Source organism: Erpetoichthys calabaricus, chromosome 17 (assembly GCF_900747795.2).
Source record: "Erpetoichthys calabaricus chromosome 17, fErpCal1.3, whole genome shotgun sequence".
NCBI classification, from domain to species: Eukaryota; Metazoa; Chordata; class Cladistia; order Polypteriformes; family Polypteridae; genus Erpetoichthys; species Erpetoichthys calabaricus.
In genome coordinates this window covers 77027671-77053898 of record NC_041410.2, presented here as the reverse complement: position 1 = coordinate 77053898, position 26228 = coordinate 77027671, and the positions used below count along the sequence as shown (strand labels likewise).

Below are 26228 nucleotides of genomic sequence, written 5' to 3'. Positions count from 1 at the left end.
TTCTTCACTACATTTAAAACAACTATATTATAAATATAAATATATTATATATATAAACGAGTGAGGGAAGAATGGAGCGTGAGATCGACAGGCGGATTGATGCCGCGTCCGCAGTGATGCGGGCTCTGCATCGGTCTGTTGTGGTGAAAAAGGAGCTGAGCCATAAGGCAAAGCTCTCAATTTACCAGTCGATCTATGTTCCTACCCTCACCTATGGTCATGAGCTATGGGTAGTGACCGAAAGAACGAGATCGCGAATACATGCAGCTGAAATGAGCTTCCTCCGCAGGGTGTCTGGGCTCTCCCTTAAAGATAGGGTGAGAAGCTCAGTCATCCAGGAGGGGCTCAGAGTAGAGCCGCTGCTCCTCCGCATCGAGAGGAGTCAGATGTAATGGCTCGGGCATCTGATCAGGATGCCTCCTGGACGCCTTCCTGGTGAGGTGTTCCGGGCACGTCCAACCGGGAGGAGGCCCCGGGGAAGACCCAGGACACGCTGGAGGGACTATGTCTCCCGGCTGGCCTGGGAACGCCTTGGGATTCCCCCGGAAGAGCTAGAAGAAGTGGCCGGGGAGAGGGAAGTCTGGGCATCTCTGCTCAAGCTGCTGCACCCGCGACCCGACCTCGGATAAGCGGAAGAGGATGGATGGATGGATATTATAAATACGTGCAGAACTCTGAAATTGTTAACGGAAGTGCAGCATAAAAAGGTTTAAACTATATTAAGAGGGTTTTCCACACCAAAATAACTGTCTCACCACACAAGACTGAACTAACCTCTACCCCCCAGGCTCTCTCTCTGTGAAGTTTGCTTGTTCTCCCTGTGTCTGCATGCTTAGCTCCTTGGTTCTCCAGTTTTCCACTTACATTCCCAAGATGCGATACTTAAACTGGTCTGTTGTGAGTGACTGTGATTGCATAGTTGAACATGTCCTGCCTGTGACGGTTCGCCACCCAACCCATGCTTGTTTCCCAAGTTGTGCCCAGTGCTGCCAGGATAGTCTCTGGCTTCTCATGGCCATGTAGTTGGGCTTGGTAGATGGATGGATGGATAGATAGATAGATAGATAGATAGTACCCACAGGGCAAAAGGATGGAATAAAAATAATCCTTTATAACAATACTGCAATAAAAGAATAAAAACTGATACAGTGCATAGATTCATAAAGAAACAAAAATGGTATGAGGATAGTGCATGTACATAATGAAATTATTTATCAATTTACATTAATAAAAGGGTCAGTTAAATAAACAAACAACAGTAAGCACTTGAGACACAAGATCAAAATATTGCATATTACTTACATACAACCTGGAACAGAAAAGTGTAAAGATGAAGGAAGAGGACTGGTGGCTTTGTTGAAGTGTTAGCTATTAACTACTAAAAGACCTCTTCAGATTGTCGAGAGCCCTTCACTGAGGCAGTTCCACTTCATCTCTCTCTTTAAGATATGATTGTCTTGAAATTAAAATGAAATGTGATAACCAGATAAAAAGCCGCACAATTCCAGCCACTCACACAACACTGCTGGTACAACCTTCAAAGTAAAAGAGAGATTCCAATAGTACGTGATTAGAATCCCCTGCTTTGGCTGCCGAATGTCATTTTTATCTCAACATCCACCGTCTAACCTTGATATTAAAAATAAAAAGGATTCTAAACTCTGGGTAGGTATCACGGCCAAGGAATACAATTAGGCCCACCTAAAAATAATGGGAGAATGTTTTCTTGGCTAAAAGGAGGCTATAAGGAGGATACAAGGCACTAAAGTATTTCTTAGGGACTCACCATAGCAGACAAAGAAGATGCTGGTTATCATTCTTCTCGTATGGTAGCATCAGGACACTATTTTGGCACACAGGCTCCATTCTTTCTCTCATCATTAGGGCCCTCACTTGTGGACACTGAGGATTAGAGTGAACTCTACCAACCAGTAGGTGGCAGGATGATCGACCCTCTACAGGTCATGGGACAGGAGTGACTTCTAGCTTCTTACTCTTTTCATCCCCATTACAGATATAGCACAGCATGGGCACCAATACACTTCCAGATTGCCGATGCTGTTAGTATTCTGATGAATGAGCGTTTTTGTTTTTGCAGTACACTTTTAATCTCTTTGCATTTAGGGTATCCAGTCTCGTCTGGAAGCATGAGATATGACATAACTGGAGTCATATGAAGGCTAATGGGAATGAAAGAAGTCATTCAGCAGTACCGAAACCATTCCAGGAGGAATGTCATGAAACTCAGAACACGCACACAAAAATGATCACTCTGATAAAATTCCTGAGTGTTGCCAGCCAAAGCACAGGAAGAAAAAGGGAGAGTGGTACATATGTGACAGGATTTACACCACTAATTGCTCCAGGGGCTACAGACAGCTGATTGTTGGTTTATTTTAAAGATTTCCTCCTTAAAATGCTTATGACAAAAATACATGATTACTTTTAGCAAGGATAGTGAGGATTGTTTCAAAAATGACTAAACAGATGTGTGTGAATCGCAAATGCTTCACTCCAGAGCTGTGCCACTTACTGTAGTTCAAGTACCAAATTTAACATCTCCTCCCATATTCCACCTGCACATCAGACTACAGACTGACACCTCTTTTCTTACAGGTACGTATCCAGCAAGAGAGGAATATTTTTGTATCTCTCTCCCTCTGTGAAGCTACATCCTGCCCTTTATGTGCAAAGTGAAAAAAGCCCATGGCTCAGGGACATAGATCACCCCGGGGTACTTCTTTCGCAAAACTTTGTCATTCCATAAACAGATGACCCAAACAGCAATGAGAGCCAGAGTGATGGCAAAGGTGCTGAGCAGAAAAAGACCATTGCTGTCCAGGACAAAGCCTTTACGCTTCTGATGCATTACTGTTGCCATCATGGCAAAGAACGTGAAAATGTAGAGGATGAAAATCTGGCCCTCAGTTACCAGGTACCTATAAAAGAAGCACAAAAGCAGCATTAGAGAAGTCGTGTTGCCATTTAGAGATTAACAGACCTATGACAAAAACCCAAATTCCTCACCAGTAGTACAGGCCACTGGGGCCAACAAGCAGCCAGGCAGACAGGGGCATCTTCCTCTCCTCCTTTAGGTGTGTGAAACATCCAGTGAAATAGAGAAAGAAGATCAAAAAAAAGGGGATATACCTACAAACGGAAAGTTCACAAGTGACACTTAATGTCAACACAACGAAGCATCCCAAAGTTCCAACTAGTATGAGAAATGGGGTTTGAGATCTTACAGGAAAAGGAACAAGGAAAGATACCCCCAATTCAAGATCTACAGAAATGAGGGCGAGAATTACTATGATTCTGTTCACAGCCGGGCCTCAGCCCCAGAGCTACAATACACTGACATTCCCCAAGGACTCTGTAGGTTATATATGGTGACGAGACTATCCAGCTGTAAGAGGCCCAAAGAAATCTCACTCAGTTATCTCTATCGAAGGAAGCACAAACTGCCAACTTCTGATTGTGACTTTAACCAGCGGTACTCACCACATAGAGTGTCCAAGGCATTCATCATAGTAGTAAAGCAATTCAAAAGAGTCAATCTACAAGACAAAGATAGAAACCAATCATTCCAAATGAAACCTCATGTTCTCTCAAGCCACCTAGTTTCTTTACATGCTTGCTTACCAGGGTTGCAGGTTTTAGATCTTTGATAATGGGGTTTTCTCGGACGCTTAGGTGCAGTTGATAGCCACTGAGGATCAGGCGGTGATTGACTGAGTCACCGACCAAATGAATACTGGCTCCCATCACAAATGTGATAATGCAGACGTACACAGCTGAACGAGGCAACGTCTTAGGTGATCTTTCAATAAGCTGCAGATGTCAGAGGCCAATGACAAAGGAACAAAAGTAAACTAACAAACAACAGAAAGCAAATAAGATACAAAACAAGTTTTTGAGCAGAATAACCACATAGTAATGTAACCAAAAAAGTTACGAAGTAGAATTAGAGGGAGTGCTATTTCATACCGCTATACAGTCCAGTGTGGTACTGATTTGTGCCAAGGCAGGCAGGCAAAGATAAAGCAGTGTAAAAGGATACAACAGAGTAACCTGCTTAAAGAATGCAGACAGAAAATGAATAGCTGACCACCTGTAGCAGGCCAACCCCTAGAAACCAACCTTAAGAAGAAGAAAAGGAGTAATCACATTGTAGGCCATATGAAAATAATCACCAGCACTCGGCTTGTTTAGGGGGAACCACTCCAGGGGGAGGATAATCTGTAAGGAAAAAAAGTAAATAGTAATTCTGAATCATTACATCTTCCCTTCCCTCCTTACACCTTCCAGAAGTTTTCGTTAAGCTTTAGTTTTTGTTTTTTGCCACTCTAATTACAAACAACAACATGTGACAGGCCTCCATTCCAAATACTGTATAGTTTATCCATCCATTCATCCATCTATTTTCCAACCCGCTGAATCCGAACACAGGGTCACGGGGGTCTGCTGGAGCCAATCCCAGCCAACACAGGGCACAAGGCAGGAACCAGTCCCGGGCAGGGTGCCAACCCACCGCAGGGCACACACAAACACATCCACACACCAAGCACACACTAGGGCCAATTTAGAATCGCCAATCCACCTAACCAGCATGTCTTTGGACTGTGGGAGGAAACCGGAGCGCCCGGAGGAAACCCACGCAGACACGGGGAGAACATGCAAACTCCACGCAGGGAGGACCCGGGAAGCGAACCCAGGTCCCCAGGTCTCACAACTGCGAGGCAGCAGCGCTACCCACTGCGCCACCCATATATATCTCAGAATGTTTGTGTGGTCCCTATACAATCCTGCAGCCTTTGACCGATCTGGACCAAATTTTGCGTAGTAGGACTATATGGACAAGACAGACTACTTTGGAACCCAAAATTTTGACCCTGAGGATGCCAGTGTTTTGTTTTTTTCTCCCCTGCCTGCTACAGTTTGCACACCAGTGCCACCTGCTTGCTTAAAGGGGGGTGTTGGGTGAGGCTTGATCTTGAATGGAAGTGCAGCACAACAAAAAGGAGAATCAATTGGTTGTTTATTTAACTCTTACTTTGTCGGCTTTTATTCATAATTTAAGCAGTACAAACTGCCCACCTTGAACTAACAGGACAAGTCAGACATGACAGTGTTTATGATTACAACCCAGCAAGGAGTTGCTGAAATTCAGGAATCCAATTGGACCGAAAAGAACAAATTCTCAACTCATAAGAGCAAAGGCATTGAAAGAGACTCCGTGTGGATGACAGATGGGCCCACCTAGCAATAACAACAGGGTCACCTTTTTAAAAGCCACATAAACATTTGCTTTCTTTCCTTAACCCACTCTACAAGTATAGCTGGGCAACACCGGGTACTCCAGCTACTATTACAATCAAAGAGTTACTCTTAGTTTCAGGTAAACTCCATGCTATAATCCATCCATCCATCCATTTTCCAACCTGCTGAATCCGAACACAGGGTCACGGGGTTTCTGCTGGAGCCAATCCCAGCCAACACAGGGCACAAGGCAGGAACCAATCCCGGGCAGGGTGCCAACCCACCGCAGCCATGCTATAATGTATAATACAATTTTCTAAAATATTCCAGATTTGTCGTAACTTTCAATATGCATGGTTCTGCTCACATAACCTACTTATTCTACTTTTAGGGTCACAGGAAACTAAAACCTATCCAGGGAGCATCAAGCACAAGGCAGGGACCAATCTTAGATGGTGGTATGCTTGTTTTAAATTTACAGAAGATGCTTCCGTTTTCTTATTTATTGTTTTTATCTATAGTTTGAGAACACTCATAATTCTGATATAATTTAGGGAGCAAAGAGCTGGACAGACATGCTTACAAGCAACAAAGACTGCTAAAGCGTATCAGCTTCTTCAGTGTCGTTTTCACCCCTGTGCAGCAGTTAAATAACCAAAACAGTAAACAGAAACAAGACTACAACTCTTTACCATGCAATCATTCTTGTGTATAAATTACACAAATATTCACTACATTTCTTTAAAAGTGAAAAATCCTGTTGAGGATTTCAAAATTTACAAAATAAAGGTAGAAGGTGGGAAAGAGCATAACGAATTAGCATATGAATCTGATTAAAAGCAAGAATGACTGCAGCCAGGGCTCTGTTTTTGAAATCCATTGGCTTACTCCATGAACACATCAGTTTTACCTTGTGCTTTATAAAGTATTTGTACCTTGTATGTTTAGATATTTTATAAAGTGTAAAGTTTAGGGAGCAGTGGTTTGCTCAGCAATCTCAGTCAAATAATAATGTGAAGAATAGTGTATAAAAATAAACAGTTATTGTTATATATTGCTTTTTTTAAACAGACTCCCAGCAGCATGTCTCATAATAATCAAGTCTTACTTTATACTGCACTCTACACACTCAAGGCTAAGCACAAACCGTCACACTGTACTCTTAACTTCCGGGCTCAGGCAGGTTAGATGACTTGTTCAGAGTCGCACAGTGCATGTGTAGTGAGATCCCAGGCACGATCCTCAAACACGAGATTGAACTGATAAGACTCACCATCACAATCGGACGACCAAAATCCAGGACCCAGTTCTGGAGGGTGAAATAGAACCAGAGATCCAAATGGAATTGAGGTTTCTTGCTAGAAGACTCCGATTCAAAGGAGCTGTGCCTGCTAAGAGATGAAAGCAGTTTGCATGGAGGGTTGTTTGACAGGACTATACCTTGAAGACTAAATGGTGGAAACATTTGAACACTGCAGTTGCATCCTTCTCTATGAGTATTCGTGTGCTTGTGCATGTCCAGTCTGCAGTGCTGTTTTTCTACAAGCATATGCATGTGTCTGCAGGTTAAATTTCCTTTCTGGAATATATATGAACTTGCACATGCACATAGTCTACATTAATTCATTTTTGCAGGAATGTATATGCAAGAATATGCACTTGCATAAACTGAAGCTCTTTCACTGTGTGTGTATATATATATGTGTGTGTGTGTGTGTGTGTGAGAGAGAGTGAGACTGAGACAGAGGCTGCTCCTAGACTGCAATATGCTTCTGCATCTCAGCTCAGGTTACCAACTAAGAACTGCTGGAGTGTCGGAAGCTCTAATTATTGGAGGCAGAAGGCGGGCGTCAAATGGGCACCTTGCTTCTCTGGTGTGTAATCTGAAGAGTATTGATATTATTACAGTGCTCTTGTGATTGCTGTAGATAAGGGGTGTTTAATTTCAACAGAATTGAAGCATGGTGCCCTTTCCCCTGCCCGTTTCACATTGTAACATTAAAAACATTTCTATTTTAACCTCTAAACACTCATTCCAGGAATCTCATCAACTCAGAACAACAACATACCAATCCCACTTTTATCATTTAAGTATAGTTTATATTTCTAATGAAGGTAATATAGAAAGAGAGTGACATACCTTGGATGCAGAAGTGGGGGCTGGAGGCCAGGTCCATGGCGTTTTCGGAGAGGAGCATGCATCTCAAAGTGTTGGTCCTCCGCTGTGCAGACCCTCCCTCCTCACACACTAGTGCTAACCAAGCACATGTGGAACGTTTCCTTCTCAGGCTATAGACATTCAGCTACACGATACAGAATGCTCCCACCGAGGACTTCTATGCTTACAGAGAATCACAGTGTGGAGGGTGGCAGCTCAGTTTAGCTGGCTTTCTTCTTTGCTGTCCAGACACACAGTGCTGTTGAAACAGAAGAGCAGTGTGCTTTTAAAGAAAGTCCACAATGATATGTGATCTTCTGTCTTTTTAGCACTAAAGGTCTCAGGTGGGGAGTGGAGGCAACGGCACGCAGCTGTTGGGTAAGCCTTTGTCTCAGTGCACACATATGAAAATTCAACCTAGTTTCTAGGATTATCTGAGGATTTATCTTGAGAAAAGACGCAAAGCACACATGGTACACAACAAGATCAAATGTGATTATTTTTGTTTTATTTCCAAACATCAAATAAGTTTTCTTTTGAAACGTGCATGTGTGTGAGAAGCAAATGGCATTCTTGTTAAAGAGCTTTCTTTCTTTTTTCAAGGGCGAACAAGCAGAAAACCTGCAGCTTCACTTCTTATTGACATTTTCTGCCTTAAAGAACCACTGCAGTCTAAGAGTACGGTTAATGAGTTCATAAACAAACAAAAAAAAAATTAACAGCCCTACCACATACTGTATAATAAAAAGGCCAAGGACAGCATGGGGGGGATTGGGGAAAACCAGATAAGACATGGTCACATTTAGCAACTCATGAAAGTGGCACCCATTGATTCTATTGGAATGAATAACTGGAGAATACCACAAATGGGAACACACTGAGGAATACGGTGTAATAAAAGCCTAACAAATAAAATCACTCCAGGATCAATAAAGCTTCAGTGTTCTGTTGTAAGTCAGCCACTTTCTAACCTGCTTTGTCTTGAACAGGGCCACAATGTTCGGGGGGCAGGATGGAGCCCATCCCAGCTGGAATAGGGCTCAAGGCAGGAACAAACCCTGGACAGGGCGTCAGTCCATCGAAGGGCAAACACAAACACACACACACACAAGGGCCAATTTAGTATCGCCAATTCACCTTATGTTTGTGGTTTTTTGTTTTTTTTAATTTATTTTCTTATTTCATGAGGACAATTTGGACATATGGAGAGACAACTGGCATTGAAGAAGAAAGGCATTACAAAGAATTTTGTTTCATAGAAATTAGGAAGAATCACATAACATGGTTAAGTGGCCTATCCCTGCCCCTGGACAGTTGTTGGCATAAAGGCTACAGAAAAAAAATAAATAAAAGGAATTCCTGATCGACACCAAAAGGATATTCAACCAATTAGAAAAACTTAGTCAGGAAAGAAAAAACAAAACTACAAAAATGTGTTCTTTTCAGGCTGCCGTACATCTAACAACTTACTAACCTTCCACAATGGCTTTGTGCTCCTCTAATTCCAAACATATTCCTGCCAGGGATCACTGGCATTGGTGTTTCACAGTCATTAAAATGTACAAAAGTGTTATGTTGAGCCTCTTCACCCTCGACATGTTTATGCCTTAATATATTTTATTTGAATGAATACTCTGCCCCAACCCAAGGGTGGTTTCTGCCTTATGCCAAATGCTGCTACCTGCATCAACCCTGTATTTGAACTAAAGAGGTCTGAAATGGAAGGATGGAGGGACCTTTTGTACCAGGAACTTTATTAGGTCAATCAAGGCTGCACTAAATACAGAACCCAGGACACATTTATTGTCACACTGCAATTTACTGCCGGGAGAACGTCACACAAACACAATGGTGACATACAGGGTTACAATATGAAGTCTTGCAGGTCCAAGTCATATACAGCTATTGCTTTTAGACACGGAGTAGGGGCCTATGGCTCAAACAGGCAGACACCAATTAGATAGAGAAAACCCCTAATGAAATGGGGGTACACTCATAAAGCAATTACGAGAAAACTGGGTCCTACACTTAGTGTGTTTATGGCCACTTTAATAATCCGATTTTTCACATGACCCCGAATTCAAAAATGCCATGTAAACCATTAATCCGATTAGAGAAAATGGATTATTGGTATCTAAGAAACCAGGTTAGCATACATAAATTTCTTCCATGACTAAACCAGTTATTTGACAACGCAAACCCTTAACCGGGATTTTGTAGATTGCACATGTCCATTGCACTCTGTTCGCCTGTTTGTGCGTTAGCTTCACACAGGCTTTCAGAAGCCACAGGTAAAGCCTCCACAAGATACATTTCTTGAGGCAGATGTTCAAGTGATACCATTATGTCAGAGAAGAATGTCAGGGCCTGGTTGACATAATCTGTCTCCATATTTCAGAAGTCACTAAATGTATGTTGATGAACAGAACGTACTGTGCTAAACTTAGCAGTAGGGCAACATTAAAAGTAATGCATGTTATGTAATCCAATTAGTTTTTAAATTAACAAGTAACCTAATGCAATACTTATCTTATTGAAGTAAAAATAGCTGTGTTATTATTATACCACTGTCACTGGGTGCAAGGTAAGAAGCAAATGTACCAGTATGACACTACTTTGCAGAGCTCAATTGCACAGTCACGTAGGAAAGAGTGTGCTGCGTGCAATCTTGTAACAGAAACACATTAGTAAAATGTCAGTTTAGCTTTCCTCCAGTGATTTGCTTCAGATATTTCGAAACAGTGTGATCAGGTGAAACAGCGGCCAGTGTTCATAATGTGAATAATTGGTAGCTCTGTTTGAGGATGGATATTATTTACTTCAGAGAATATGAGGGACTAAACATACTCATAAAACACAACTATCACAGGCTTCATTCATGTTTGTTTGTGGATTCACAGCGGCCAATAATGACATTTAACTCTTTTTTTCACAGTATTGCCTCCTTAGCATTTGTTTACTTCAGGATAACAAGCCAAAAGTGTTCATTTATATTTTCCAACAAGAAAAAATGTTGTTGTTGTTGTGTGTAACAGAAACACGTAAATACCAAAAGTCAACATAAAAACAGTAGAAACGGTATGTGTAATGTCCACTACTGTACTGATGCAGATTTAGTACATGTCCTTAGTGTGACATGTTTTGAAACGGTCACCAACACACGGCCTGACGTTGCAATCAAGGCAGTAAAAGCACGTTTCTTTGTGCACTTTTCTTATAATTTTTCTGTTGCTTGCACATGAGAGGATAGAATGTAAGAGCCTGACCTGCATGATCAGCGTATCCCCTTGTGTTATTGTAGGCTAGAACATCGTTAGACTTACTGACGTCCACATTTCTCTTGATATGAACACTGAAAATTGCTGCATTGTGAAAAGTGCTTAGGGGCGAACTTCTTGCTTCGCCTTGCACTTGACCATATTTAATTTTCCTTTTTGTTATGTAGCTACTGTCACACCACAATGAAGCTTCTTGTGACCAGATTCACAGGGCATATCATAGCGGTTCAATTGCACAGGGCCGTATCACGCATCACTTTCCATGGCAAAGTCTGATGATCAATTCATGTTGTTATCGTTATCGCTTGATATAGTCGATGCTCCAGTTTCAGTTTGTTCTAAAACTGCCTTTACAGCTTTTCACTTGAGGCTCTACTCCACTCATGAATTTTAATGAGTTACCTTTGAGTTACCCGAATGCCTAGAGATATTCATGGAAATATTATTTTTATTTATTATTCATTTATTTTTGCAGCGTGATGTTATTTTCTCCACTAGATGGCAGCACAATACTGTCCTGAGACCCGAGTCTTATTTGGACTTAACACTATAAAGTGTATCATTACATGTCACCCCAAGCCTGACTCCTGTTTAATGCATTAGCATAGAATTCCAAGCTTGAGTCACACTTGGGGTTAACACCAAGAAGGTTAATGGCGATGGAGTGTTTTTCCAAAGGAGAACTCCAGAGGCGTGTAAACAGGGGTTTTTAAGAAACCAATTTTTCTGCCTTAACTGGATTACTCACCTAATTCCTGTTTTGTGTGTGCATGTAAACACACCACCATTACAATGGTTACTTCTGGAATTACCAGTGCACATATTACAGGAAACCTAAAGCCTCATGGGAGTCAACTTTTAAACTGAAGACAAGTCTCTTGGCCAAAGAATGAAAGGGAGAAGCTGGTCTTCAATTCAAAAAGTCCTTCCCATGAAGCTTTAGGTTTCTTATTCATATATGCACTGATAATTCCACAAATAAGTATTTAATAATATTTTACACAAACAAATGCATATTGCACATTTTGAGCATACAATTAGAAAATAAACATGTGGATCATGCAACTTACTTTTTTTCCCCCCATTTTTCCATTGACTTTTTTCACATTGTTTGCTTTTGTACAACCCTGGTCACTATTGCCTTCTATTATGTTATAAAACTTCTTTCAGTCCATTCTTCATGAAAACACAAGATTGCATTTTTTTTTTGGCCATCACTACAAAGTACATGGGGTAAATAACATATACAAAAGTTTATATTATTTTTAGATGGAGTATTAATTAAAAAAAAAAATTCTCAGAAAATTTCAAGAACTTCAACGAAGAGTGACCACCACCTGAATTCCAAATAGCTACAACCTGCATATGAAGCAGACTCCCATGGGAGCAAAGGATTTAAATTAAAAATGAATTCACAATGGTGTACCAATACCACACATCTTCATAATATAGAATGCCAAGAATCCATCCATTTCACATCCTGCGTATCTAATTTAGGATGATGGGGGTCCACCGCCTATCTTGGAAATAATGGGTGTATAGCAGGAAGTGACCCTGGATGGGCTGCTGGTCATCAGAGGACACATTTACTCATACTGGCTCAGTGTAAAATCACCAATTAAGCTAATATATGGGTGGACAGCAGGTCCCCAGAAGAACCTAAACAGAAAAAATGTGGAAAGTCTATGCAGACAATGCGAAAGTGGGATTTGACTCTGCACACCAGATCCATCAGTCAATCTTTATTTTACAGTAATCCCTCCTCCATCGCGGGGGTTGCGTTCCAGAGCCACCCGCGAAATAAGAAAATCCGCGAAGTAGAAACCATATGTTTATATGGTTATTTTTATATTGTCATGCTTGGGTCACAGATTTGCGCAGAAACACAGGAGGTTGTAGAGAGACAGGAACGTTATTCAAACACTGCAAATAAACATTGGTCTCTTTTTCAAAAGTTTAAACTGTGCTCCATGACAAGACAGAGATGACAGTTCCATCTCACAATTAAAAGAATGCAAACATATCTTCCTCTTCAAAGGAGTGCGCGTCAGGAGCACAGAATGTCACATAGATAGAGAAAAGCAAACAAATCAGTAGGGCTGTTTGGCTTTTAAGTATGCGAAGCACCGCGGCACAAAGCTGTTGAAGGCGGCAGCTCACACCCCCTCCGTCAGGTGCAGGGAGAGAGAGAGAGAGAGAGAGAGATAGAGAGAGAGACAGAGTTTGTTTTTCAATCAAAAATCAATACGTGCCCTTCGAGCTTTTAAGTATGCGAAGCACCGTGCAGCATGTCATTTCAGGAAGCAGCTGCACAAAAGATAGCAACGTGAAGATAATCTTTCAGCATTTTTAGACGAGTGTCCTTATCGTCTAGGTGTGCGAACAGCCCCCCTGCTCAATCCCCCTACGTCAGGATCAGAGAAAGTCAGCGCAAGAGAGAGAGAGAGAAAGTAAGTTGGCTAGCTTCTCAGCCATCTGCCAATAGCGTCCCTTGTATGAAATCAACTGGGCAAACCAACTGAGGAAGCATGTACCAGAAATTAAAAGACCCATTGTCCGCAGAAATCCGCGAACCAGCAAAAAATCCGCGATATATATTTAAATATGCTTACATATAAAATCCGCAATGGAGTGAAGCCGCGAAAGGCAAAGCGCGATATAGCGAGGGATTACTGTATATACTGTATGCCTATTCTTAGAATGCACCATCAAGATAGATAGATAGATAGATAGATAGATAGATAGATAGATAGATAGATAGATAGATAGATAGATAGATAGAGATACTTTATTAATCCCAAGGGGAAATTCACAAAAGATAAAAAAAGGAAAAAAAAGATAAAAAAAGGTAAAGAGGCACTTTAGATGGAAAGAAAGAACACAATTCAAAACACAGGAAATCCAAGACCTGACAAACTGTCAATACGAACTCTGTGAAGCCGCAGTAATCAAGAATACAGAACTGTGCCACCCTTGGCTGAATGTATCAAACAGTTTAAGACAATTCTACAAAGCACATTCTGGTTATTACTCACAATCTAACTATTACATGAAAATAATATGATCTTCCTATGTTAATTTGGAAAAAACAGCACTTACCCTAAGAGTCTAACCTCCTTGGCACAATTCTACTTTCAATTACTAGTGGCAAGTATTTCATTAATAATAAACTAGATAGGCAGTGTGATATAGTGTCAAGATCATTGGATATTAAACCCTAAAGTTTCCAATTAAATCCTCATGTCTGGCTCACAGTGTGACGTTCAGAAGTCACTGTAGATCAGGGGTCTCCAACCTTTTTTCCCCTGTGAGCTACTTTTACAAAATGAAAATGGCAGAGAGTTACTCATGTTTTCTAACGTTTATCCTCATAGCTTATTTCAACCCAAACAAACTGAATAAGCTTGTTTTGCCTGAACATTTACAAAATGTTGGTGTCCACAACTCACATTTTGCATTAAAACATCACAAAAATATTTAGTTCACCTGCAAGTGAACATTTTGTATGTCTATGCATTTTCTACTGTATCTCACACTATTGAATTAAAACATGAATGCTGTCAAAACAAAACAATGCAATTACAAAAACACAGATATTACCGATTAATTTGTCATTTTGTTTCACTTCATAAGAGTCTTCACATGTCCAGTTGCATGTGTGATGTGTTTTTTAGTTTGTCAGATGACTGGCACTGCATGGAGTCAACAAGAGAGGCAGTGTATGGTGGAGTGGAGCCACTTAGGTTCACTCTTATGGTGTCATTTAAATGTTCATCTGTCAGTCTTGTTCTGAACTTTGATTTCATGACATTCATGTCAGAAAAGGCAGACTCACCGAGGTATGTAGACCCAAACAAAGCAGACATTTTCAGAGCTGCTTAGTGAAGATTCTTATTGTTCTCTGGCTCTACTAAGCTCCAGAAATGCTGAGAATGCTGTTGAGACTTTAGCTGCACATTATTTTGAAGGTTTACTAATATATAATATATAAAATCCTATGTCTGTCTGTCCAATTTTCATGAGAGAACTACTTAATGGATTTAGATCAGGTTTTTTCTATAATTTCCATGAACATTCTGGTTGATTTTGCGACTTCTCTCATTTTGCTATGTATCATAGTTCACGTGCGGTACTGATTTATTTGCGTGAATCCGAGAAAAAGGCAGTGGGCAAAGGGGAGGGGCCTTCCTCACTCACTCTCCAGCTTCGGAGCGTGTTCCTTAAATCCGCTTAGTTAGCAAATGAGAGAACAATTTAATTCAACTTTGTTTGATATTTAAAATAAAGTGTTACATAGGTCTTGATGAGTTAGAGTCCAGATATTCTCTTAAGTGTATGCCACATTGAAAACATAGATTGCAATTCAGAATGTGGATCGTGATATGATTTTTTAGAAAGATCGCCCACCCCTAATTTGACTAATCAAGTTTTCAAATTTATGTAGGCTTCATTGACCCTTTGGCGAGCTACTTGGAAAGTGGTTGCGAGCTACCGGCAGCTCACGAGCAACGTGTTGGAGACCCCTGCTGTAGATGTATGTTCTTATATATATATATATATATATATATATATATATTGTGACAGATAAAGATGCTCTCGCTCCCTTGAACCCTCAGACCAGATGTCAGACACCAGATAAAAGTCCAATAGTTGACTTTATTATAATAATGTGCACCAAGCACCCTCCACAAAACTCCTAAATCACTACACAATACTATAAACAATAACAATCCTCCACTCTCCCAGACGCTTAGCCACCCTGCCTCCCAACTCAGCTTGTCTTCTGGGGTTTCCCATAGTCCTTTTATAGTCCTTGACCCGGAAGTGTTTGTCCCTCAGTCCATGTGACTTTCTATCACTTCCGGGTCAGGTAAAAACTTCTCCTTTTCTTCATCCCGGAAGCATGTCATTTCCTCTGTCCCTGTGACCAGGACGTACTTCCGGGTTATAGGGCAAATACAAGTCTCTGAGCCTCCCTGCAGCGTCCCCCATGGTATCCAGCAGGGCTGTGAAGGAAAACTCCAATATCCATGATGCCCTGCTGGAATTTGGGGCACCTCCATGCTGCCGGAAGGGCTCCATCTAGCGGCATGGGGTATTGGCCGGGATGAACGGCCGCCCATATATCACGATATTATATATATATATATATACACATACACACACACTAGGGGGCTTTGCCCCCTGCTTGCTTCGCTGGAGTACCCAGAAAAGTGACAACCGATAGGGAGGATGTAAGAATGTAAGAATTCCAGTCACACAATGCCCAGGTTGGTATCTGAACTTAGGTACATGGAGCTTGTAAGTCATGTGTGGAAGTGAAAAACTATGTTTTAAATGTAGAAAGAAAGAAAGACAAGTCTGTTTAGGGGGTGGAAATACAACACTGGCACCTCTTAATTCTAAACAATTAAATTTGAGTTTTACTGGTTATATACCAAACATGTATTTCTCCCTTGTCGCTCATCTAACTTTTAGTCAACACATGTTAATAGTAAGGCCTGCCTTGTCTATCTTAATGGAAGTTTCCTAATGTGCTATAATATAAAAAATCTTGTCTATTTATGTGCAGTACTTAATTGCCAGACTATTAAAATCCATTTGCTTACTACATAGCTACAAAAAAATTGCCTGGGATGAAATCATAACTAGGAAGTATGGCCCTTTAACTCTAATTCTTAAATCACTACATTAGTTTCTTGTTAACTTTAGACCTGATTTAAAATCCCACTTAGCATTTAAAGTCATAAATTACTTCACCCTATGTTATCTTACAGAATTATTAACATCTATACTCCAGAAAATACACTATGACCATAAAGTGTTCATGAAAAGTACTCATTCTGATCCAGTAGGGTCAAATACGTAGCATTAGCCCTCTTAAATGGGAAATAAAATACAGTCTATGCATCATATTCATCACTTTTTAGGTTTAATATGTTTGCCATGTTAATGCACACTATAATAACGGCTTGATGATATGAATTATTATACATGTGAGTCATCATTTAGCTGATTTGGCTGCATTCCCTTACTTGATCAAGGGTGGACCCAAGATATCTCATTATGTATATATAAATATTCCAAAATACAAAAATATTCAAAATCTTAAGTACTTCTGGTCCCGGCATTTTGGATTACGGATACTGAACCTGTAGTAATGAACAGTGACCATCTGTTACTAAGCCTTTCTGATTCTCTTTCTCTTCTCGGTGCTGCCATCACTGCAACTTTGCCCTCCTGAGCTTGGGACGTCAGCTAGGATGGCAAACGTTAACTCCACTGAATGACAGATCTAATACTAGGCCTTGGCTGTATTTCATCAAAATCATGAACATTAGCCATTTAATTATTTGAACAGATGTCCAGTTTATTGTCATGTGTACAAAGTATTAGTAGGAGATTAAAGAACTTGTAAAACATTGTCTAAACATATGTGCATATAATTTCTTTCAATGCCCCTCACTGTATACTGCCATGGAAAATATAAGCTTGTATCTGATTTTTCAGTATTATTATGTATGTTTCCCAATGAATTTTACTGGGTCATCAACCACTGTCTTATACTCAATAAAAGAAATAAAACAGTGAACAAAAAGTACAAAAGTTCAATATTTAGTATTTTTACTGTATTTATGAAAGTAAAGCAACATGCAACACCTGCATAAAAATGAATGCACCCTTTAGATTTTATAGCTGCTTATTTCAATGGTTCTCAGACTTTGTCTTGAAGACCCCCTATGGTTGCAGGTTTTTATTCCAACCAGTTTCACAATCAGTGAGTCATTTTACTTTACCTCTGATTGATCTCATTTTATTAGATGGTGTTTTTTTCTATTATACCAAATTCAGAAAAGCCCAGCAGTGATTTTTGCAATTATAAGACATTTAGAAATATTTGTATTTTTGTAATAGGTGTATATGCTTAACTCTGTTTTATTGTTTTCTCATTAACTTGCCCTTTTTCTGTGTAGTTTGCTTCCTTAATTGTATCTTAATAATAACAACAAGCACAGCAGACACCTGGGTAACCAACACTGAATGCTGAAAGGCTGCCACCGCTTTAGTAGTGAACACCCTAATGTGTTTATTAGTAAATAAAGGATTCAATTTCCAGAACATTTGGGAAGGCAGAAGGAATATCATAATGATAATGAAAATCTTAAAAACCAAGCTAAAAATCAATAAATTATCCATATAGATAAATAAATATAAATGATTAGTACATTCTAACAAACATTTACCAACTGCAATTTCTATATTGACTCCAAAACACAGAAGGTGGGAAGCAACACCTTGCTTAATTAGGCCAGGAGCCGAATTAAAAATTAATGTTGAATGGAACAAAAACCTGTAGACACATGGGGTTCCAAGGACTGAGCCTGAGAACCACTGGCTTAAACCTATTTTTGTGACAGTAACTCTGACCAGATGCTTCATATGATTATTGATCAGCCTCTCAATGAGCTGTGAAGGGATTTTGGCTTATTCTTGCTTTAAAATATTTTTTGATTTTCTTGTGTTTAGTCCTTCATGTCCCCTTTTTACGTTCTTGACCTGAGCCACCATTTGCGGTATGAACACTGGCCGCTGTGCCACCCAATCACACTGTTTCAACATATCTATAGCACAGAGCTGGATGAAAACTCAGCTGACACTTTATTAATCTGTTTCTGCTACTAGATTGCACGTAGCACATTCATTTCTGCTTGGCTGTGCAACTGAGCCGTGTAAAGGAGCAGCATACCAGTAAATGTGCTTCTTGCCTTTATCCCAGTGCTGCTGGGATGATGATAATAACGCAGCTAACTTTATTACAATTTAATAATTATTAGATTAGGTTACTCATTACTTTAAAAAGTAAACTGGACTACGTATTGTGCATTATTTTTAACACGGTACCCTAACACTACTGCCAAGATTGTGCTGCTGAGTTTAGCACTGCACGGTCAGCTCATCAACATAATATTTCAGAAATCACTACATTTAAGACAGATTTTTTTCAACCAGCAGAAGAAATAAATCAATCACCTGAGCACTTGCCTCAGGAAATGTATCTTCTGGTCGCTTCTACAGAAGGCTTCTGAATAATACATAGCCCTGGAGAGGGTGTAGGTAAAACAAAAAAGTAATAAATATTCGAGCGCACATTTTAGTTAAAACATTTTCTTAATTTAGTTAATTTGTGTGTATTTTTGATTAAACCTGGGAGAAAGAATATCTAATACATGTACAGGCATAGAGTGCAACAAACATGTGGAGACAACAAAATCCTTAACTGTAACCTGGTTAAGGGTTTACATAGCCACAAAACTGGGCTACTCGCTTAGAAACCTATATGTGTTAACTTGATTTCTCAAAGACCAATAATTGGAACAAGGGTTTATATGGCATTTTAGAATCCAGCCTTTTGTGAGTAACTGGGTTATTTGAGCACACGTATACAGACTGAATGTTATGCTATTATGAGAGTTACTTTAATTATACTACACTGAAAGTGAATACAGCACACTGAGCTTATGAATGGGAAGTGAATAACCTGTACGGAATGAAATTACACAAACATGGGGTCTCAAGTAACGTAAGCCAATAACTCAGAAATGCTTATCCGCCTCATATACTGCTATCACAAACAGGAACTGTGAGGTCATATAAGGCCACCACATACATGGGAGCTCTGTTACATGAGGCTACCAGCCACCCCTGTGAGCCTACTACATACAATACAAAAAGATTCTTATGTACAAAAACAGCTGTCTATTTACAAATGGACTATCACACACAGCTCTGGCATATTCAATCACATGAGGCTATGTCCATCATTTAGCAAATAGCACTAATATGGCTTCTTTTTTTTTTTTTTTTAAACCTGTAAGCACACTGGTAGAGTTCTCATCTCATTTGACTCTTTTTCTAGAATACCGTTTTAACATTAGATTCTAAATCAAAGTCTTGTCTTCATTGCTTTTGAAATGAAGTTGCTTTACAATGTATGGCAGTTCTCACATGACTATAAGTTCATCTTGTTTCTGATTAGATAGACAGACAGACAGACAGACAGACAGACAGACAGACAGACAGACAGACAGACAGACAGACAGATAGACAGATAGATAGATAGATAGATAGATAGACAGATAGATAGATAGATAGATAGATACTTTATTAATCCCAAGGGGAAATTCACAATCTCCACATACAGATACATAGATTAATCTCCAGATACAATCCAAGACATTATCGCTACAGTTAATGTAGCTATTTTAGCACTAAAAGTGCTAAAGGCAACTATACTTGTTAATCATTTATGCAGTTGAAAAGACAGGCACCTAGAGGTGACATATAAATGTCTCTCAAAAGCAAAAGGAAGGGGTGCACACATACATGGGGTCCAAATAGCAGCAGGACATTACACAAAGACACATAAAGGTCTAGTCCTGTAAAGCATTACATTCCAATATGATAGGGTGATCATATATCCCCTTTTACCATGACATATTTTCTTTTTTGGACCTAAAAAAATGCAGCAAGTCAGCATTTCTAAATAGCATTCATGTTGACATTTTCTTTAAGCTGACCTGTGTTCTGTGTGTATTTGCACTACTTTGACCCTTCTATAGGCCCTGCCTTCCCACAAGGCAGAGTTGATCAATTGCTCCTACAAGCAACCATTAGTCAAACTGACTATAGAGGAATTCTATGCACCAGACCATTTACCGAACCTGCTTAGTCAAATTTTACAGTACCATGTAGGGCAACTAGTAGATGTGTTGAGCTTGCATACTAGCAGAATTTCACTAAAAAAAGACTCATTTGGTGATAGGTAAAATGGCAGATCACAAAAAATGATTGTTTTCAGCCCCTGGTTTTTCTAAGCTTTACAGTAATTTAGTTGCACTGCTCCTTTATGCAAAGTATTATGGTAGTTGTGCCAGTGTGCCTCTTTTTTCTTCTTCTTTTGTTACAAACTTCCTGCTGTGTAAACAAAGGACAGCGAGCAGAAGCTTATTTTATCAGTGAACGAGAGGCGATTGGTATATAAGGCTTTACAATAAAAATTTATTATTCTACTAAAGAAAGTAGAATAATAAAATTAAAAAAAGCAATCAGAGAAGTGCAACTAGGGAAATGGCAAGAAAAGCTACTTTAACACCTGTGGTCTATAGTCTAATTATTAAAACACTAGACATTAAGCCCGTTACAATAACGGGCGCTAGAACAGTAGTGCATAAACATTAGTAGGAACAAGGGGGCTCCGCCCCCTGCTCGCTTCGCTCGCCTACCCCCGGTGTTGGGTAACCCGAAATACATTGATGAATGTATAAGATATGTTTGTAGCTCCGTTAGTCCAGCTGTTTGGTTTTGGAGCCGAGACAGTTTTGCTTCCGTGGTTTCAGACGCGCATTGTAGGTGCCGACGTCTATTGTTTTTGTCCATGCAGGCTCATGTTTGTAGCTCCGTTAGTGGAGCTGTATAGTATTGGAGCCGTGATTGTGACTCCATTAGTTCTCCGTTGTTTACCGTTAGTAATATGAATAATTGCACTTACTGTTAATACGGAGCGGTTTCTGTGGTTGTACTGTTAATAATGCATCACTGTAATGTGATTCACTTATGCTGTATAGTTTGGACGTGTGAGGATGATGAACGTTCAATACAGAGCGTTCGTTTATTCTTATTACAGTTTGGACGTGTGAGGATGACGTACATTTAAAACGGAGCGTTCGTTTATTCTTATTACGCGTTGTAGGCACCTTCGGCTTTCGTACTAACTCGCACCTTCCGTACTATTATGCTGTGTATGGTGGACCTTTGTGGACTCCGTACTTTTTCCCGTTTCACTCTGGGGCGGGGGGCTGAATCCTCTGTTTTGTGTGGCTGTGTCGTTACCTATGGGCGCGTTGCCTCATTTCTTATTTACGTTAGTTGAGCTCCTTTGTTTTTGAGCCGTGATGCGTTGTAGGCGCTTATTTACGTTAGTTGAGCTAATATTATACCTCCGGTGCCGTGTGTGTGTTTCATGTGGTCGTCGTTGTAGGCGCATGCGCCCTCTGTACTATCTCGGGTTTGACTATGCTGTGTTTTGTGGACGTTTGGGGACGCCGTACTCTCTCCGGTTTGATTGTGGGGCGGGATGCCGAAGCCTGTTGTGTTTGTTTTGTTTGTGAGTACTCATATTATCCATATTACTAACCGAGAATAAACCGGATATGGACACAGGAGACATAGTGCGCAGGCGCCGACAGCTCAACTAACGGAAATACGAAATAAAGCAACGAGCACAGACAATACGGAACCCAAACCATCCACACTACACAGCATAGTCAAACCCGACATAGTACGGAAGGTGCGTGCGCCTACAATGCGCGTCTAACACACTGCAGGCAGACCCCCGAGATGGTACAGAAGCCCCAGAGATACGGACTCCACAGCATATACTGTAATGTGATTCACATATGCTGTGGAGTCCTATGAAAATTCGTATATTTAGGAAACCCCTTCAATGACTGACACTTTACACTTTACTGGGCCAAGTATGTTAATCGCAAATCTGACATCCTCAGAGTGAACACTTGCATAACAACAAATACTAATCCCACCTCTTTGGGGAAGCTGGTCTCCGCGTCTCTGTACCCAATTGGATTTTTCGTGCGTTATGTTTTAGGTCTTACCTCATTTACCAAAATCTGATTGGATCGGCAGCGTGATATTTTATAGGTCCTGCCCTCTCTGTCTTGTGTGATTCTTCAGGCGACCTTAGAAGCAACGCACCGTGCCCCGCACATGCGCACTTCACCAGAAGACACACACACACGGACACATGGACGCACATAGGGGTTTTATTAAAGAGGATACTTTAATATAGGACATAAGACTTCTGTTTGTCTGATTATGCAGGAGATTAGTGTAAAATGTTTTTTAAAGTGATAAAGAGTAAAAAATAAATAAATAAATAAAAATCGGAATTGGCCAATCAAGTACTGAAACTGGTGATTAGTATAAGCCTTAAAAACCTGATCAGAGCATCCCTAACTTATATGGAAACTTTTCTAGCAATATGAAGTTGGCTAAATGGTCTCAATGAGCAGCACACCATGCCTCAATCAAGAAAAATTCCAGAAAACCTGAGAAAGAAGGTTACTGAAATATATCAGTTGGAAAAGCGTCACAAATCAAATTTCAAAACCCTAAGACTCCTGCAACCCACCTTGACAGCCATCATCTCCAAATGGAGAAAACTTGCAACAGTGGTAAATCTGCAAGGGATGGCCAGCCTAACTACTTTAACAGTGCATAGAAAACTCATCTGGATGTACATCTAATGAACTGCAGGGGTCTTTCAGCTCAGTTAACATCATTATTCATGATACTACCATTAAAGACCGTGGGCATAAATGGTATCCATGTCAGAGTTGCAAGGCAAAAACCACTGCCAAAACAAGAGGAACATAAAGCTTATCTCTAATGTTTGCCAAAAATACCTTGATTGCTCTCAAAATGTTTGTGATAACATTCTATGGACTAATGAGTCAAAATTGGATTTTTTGGAAAGCATGAGTCCCATTTCATCTGCCTTAAAGCTAAAACAGTTTTCCACAATTAAAATATCATGCCCACAATCAAACATGGTGGTGGTGGTAGTGCGATGTTGTAGGGAACTTTGCTGCTTCGGTGCCTTGGCGACTTAACATAATTGAAGGAAGCACAAATTCTACTCTATACCAGAAAGTACTGAAGAAGAATATCTGGCCATCAGTCCGTGATCTAAAGCTCTAGAACAACTGGGTAATGCAGCAAGGTAATGATCCAAAGCACAAGAACATGCCCATCTCTGAATGGCTGGGACAAACACAAGGCTTTGGAGTGGCCTAGTCAAAGTCCTGAGTTGAACTCATTGAAATGTTGTGGTGGGACCTTAAATGGGCAGTTCATAGTTGAAAACACTCCAATGTGACTGAATAAAAACAATCAAAAAGAATGGGCCAAAATCTCTCCACATCGATGCCAAAGATTGATCTACTATTACTAGAAGCGTTTGAATGTACTTGCTGATGCTAAAGTAGGCACAACCAAGTATTAAGTTTAGGGGGGCAATTACATTGTGTGGAAACTAGAGGGCACTGTCGCTCCTCAAACCTAACAGGACAGGCAATGACCACACAAGTTAAAAGCACAATGATTTGTTTTATTGTGAGGAAACCCTTCACAATGCTTTCCACTACTATAGCCACAAGTAATTAGGCACACAAATGATTCTCTCCATCTCTTTTTCTCTTCCACTCCTCCCAGCAAGCTATGTTCACCAACCACCCGACTCTGGCTCCCCGACTGGGTTTGAGGTGGTTCCTTTTACACTGGCCAACCCCGGAAGAACTTCTGCTATTCCACCCATGTGGCCTGCCAGCACTTCTGGGTTAGGCGAAAACCTCGTCTTATACAAGTCCACCACAGCACCCACTGGCGATACCCATGGCACCCAACAGGACTGAGATAAAGAACTCCAAGTCCCATATTGCCCTGCAGGAATCCGACAAGGGACTTCTTCCAGGAGAATAACATCACTCTTTTGGCCCATCCTGCTTGTTCCCCTGATCTAAATCCAATTGAGAACCTTTGGGGATGGATGGCAAGGGAAGTTTACAAAAATGGACAACAGTTCTAGACAGTTGATGCCCTTCGTGCGGCTGTCTTCACCACTTGGAGAAATGTTCCCACTCACCTCATGGAAACGCTTGCATCAAGCATGCCGCAACGAATTTTTGAAGTGATCAACAATAACGGTGGAGCTACTCAGTACTGAGTTCATGTTTGGAAGTTTGATTTCTGTTTTGGGGGGGTTATGGTTTTTTTTGGAGGTGTGGTCCTATACTTTTGATCAGCTGTAAAACAGCCTGTTTCAGTTTAATCGTTGATTTCATTAAATTGCATGCTCAACAAATGTTTTGTCTCACTCCCATTTCTTCTTGTTGCATGTTGAAGCTCTACTTGGAACCTTGTTAAGATCCAACCATGCAAAATATGATTTTTTGCCATTTTTCAAGTGGTCTTAAACTTTTGATCAGGACTGTATTTTAAAAATTAGTAAGAAGTTGAACCTGATAGTTTAGTTTCACCCTACAACATGAGGGACCACGCAACATGCTAGGAATGGGTCTGGTCCTGTAAAACAGGTAGTCGCCGACAAGTGGAATCCAGGTAAAAGAAGTGACTAAGCCTAGACATGGGGAACACAACGCCTTCACACAGAAGAGCCCAGCCCAATGAGGTAACTGCACACAGACCAATGAAAGTGGTCATAGGCTATGCTGGGGGCCACAACTGTGACCTTATTACAGTCAAACATGTGAGGTCACTGCACACTAATCCGGGGGCGCAGTACTGACAGGCCATTAAATGTCAGTATGCTGACATGGAGATCCAGTCATATGAAGACACTACATTTGACATGGGATCCAATTCAGAACATATAGATTGGAAATACAATTAATCACAGATGTCATCTGGCTTTCTACATGCAAAAGTGAGTCCAAGTCTAAGTGCTCTTTTAAACCAATTGCAACCCTCATAAGCATTAAACTTCTTTTTCTTCCCCTTCATCTTTTCCAGTTTCTATGTGGGGTTGATTTGCCTGCTCAACCTTCTCCCCAGTCAGACCCTTTTCTTTCAGATCTTCTTTTATTATATCTATCCACCTCCACCTCCACTTCTGCTTCTTACTTCCTGTTCACCTGTACTTTCATTCCCATCACTCTTTTGCCCAAATATTTACTGCCTCTAATGACCACATACAGTAACTACACCACTTCCACATGTACTTTCATAGATATCTCTCCGACTTGTGTTGCACTTCTTATTGTCTCATTTCTTATTCTGTTATTCTCCACAAATTCATCTCAATATTCTCATTCCTGCCACATCCAGTTGCTTCTCCTGTGCTCCCTATACCGCCTGTCTCAGGTCTATACATCATTGCTGGTCTCAGCACTGTCTTAAAAACCATTTAAATATTCCTCAATTCTTCGATCACACAATACTCCTGACATTCTCTTCCATCTACACTGCACTCTGTTGATGATGTATGCATCTAATTCCTAAATCAAAATCTAGACCCCAAAAGGTCAACCAGCAGAACACGGTACAGGTCCCAACCCCGGATAATCAGGGAGAATTAATGTTATGAAGGGCACCTGATTGTAAAACTTTAGCCAAAATCTTAATGATGGAATCAATCCATTCACTTTCGGAAAACGGGATGGATCTAAAACACGCGGCGGCGAAATGCAGACTTGCCTCTGTTTCGACAGACAATCCACTGTGGTGACCGTGACTCGTTCTTGCGGTATCTTTGGCGAACACATTCAGACTCACCAAAAGGACTCACGAAGCAGGGTCCTGCATCTCTCTCCACTCCGATGGTCTTCAGCTGTCTGTTCCTATACTGTACTTACGTTTTCCGTGTGCTCCATGCACACGCTTCCCCTTACATAATGACCTGGCTTTCTTTAAGCAACAGATATGCACAATTAAGAATA

The 26228-nt window shown here is 40.5% G+C and overlaps 1 protein-coding gene across 3 annotated transcripts; it reads right to left on the bottom strand.

The window, feature by feature from the left end:
* Nucleotides 1-1091: 1091 nt before the first annotated feature.
* Nucleotides 1092-26227, bottom strand: LOC114668057 (ceroid-lipofuscinosis neuronal protein 6-like). Of its 3 annotated transcripts, none has more exons than XM_028823673.2 (8): nucleotides 26065-26227; nucleotides 7400-7676; nucleotides 6533-6650; nucleotides 4168-4239; nucleotides 3643-3831; nucleotides 3502-3557; nucleotides 3028-3150; nucleotides 1092-2939 (listed from the first exon to the last, which is right to left on the bottom strand). In XM_028823673.2, exons 2-8 carry the CDS (start codon nucleotides 7459-7461, stop codon nucleotides 2669-2671), a joined length of 891 nt encoding a protein of 296 aa, XP_028679506.2. In that variant the 5' UTR covers nucleotides 7462-7676; nucleotides 26065-26227; the 3' UTR covers nucleotides 1092-2668. The 3 variants fall into 3 exon arrangements, with proteins under 3 accessions (XP_028679506.2, XP_028679505.2, XP_028679504.2); XM_028823672.2 differs by having other exon boundaries at nucleotides 4141-4239; nucleotides 6533-6647; XM_028823671.2 differs by having other exon boundaries at nucleotides 4141-4239; nucleotides 26065-26221.
* Nucleotide 26228: the final 1 nt, after the last annotated feature.

Bases quoted from the DNA above. Each gene is read 5' to 3' on its own strand.
- LOC114668057 (XM_028823671.2), bottom strand. From the start codon at position 7,461: ATGCATGCTCCTCTCCGAAAACGCCATGGACCTGGCCTCCAGCCCCCA. The intron at 6,651-7,399 runs GTATGTCACTCT...TTCATCTCTTAG, and splicing joins CCCCCACTTCTGCATCCAAG to CAGGCACAGCTCCTTTGAAT. The intron at 3,832-4,140 runs GTTGGTTTCTAG...TGACATCTGCAG, and splicing joins CTCCTTTTCTTCTTCTTAAG to CTTATTGAAAGATCACCTAA.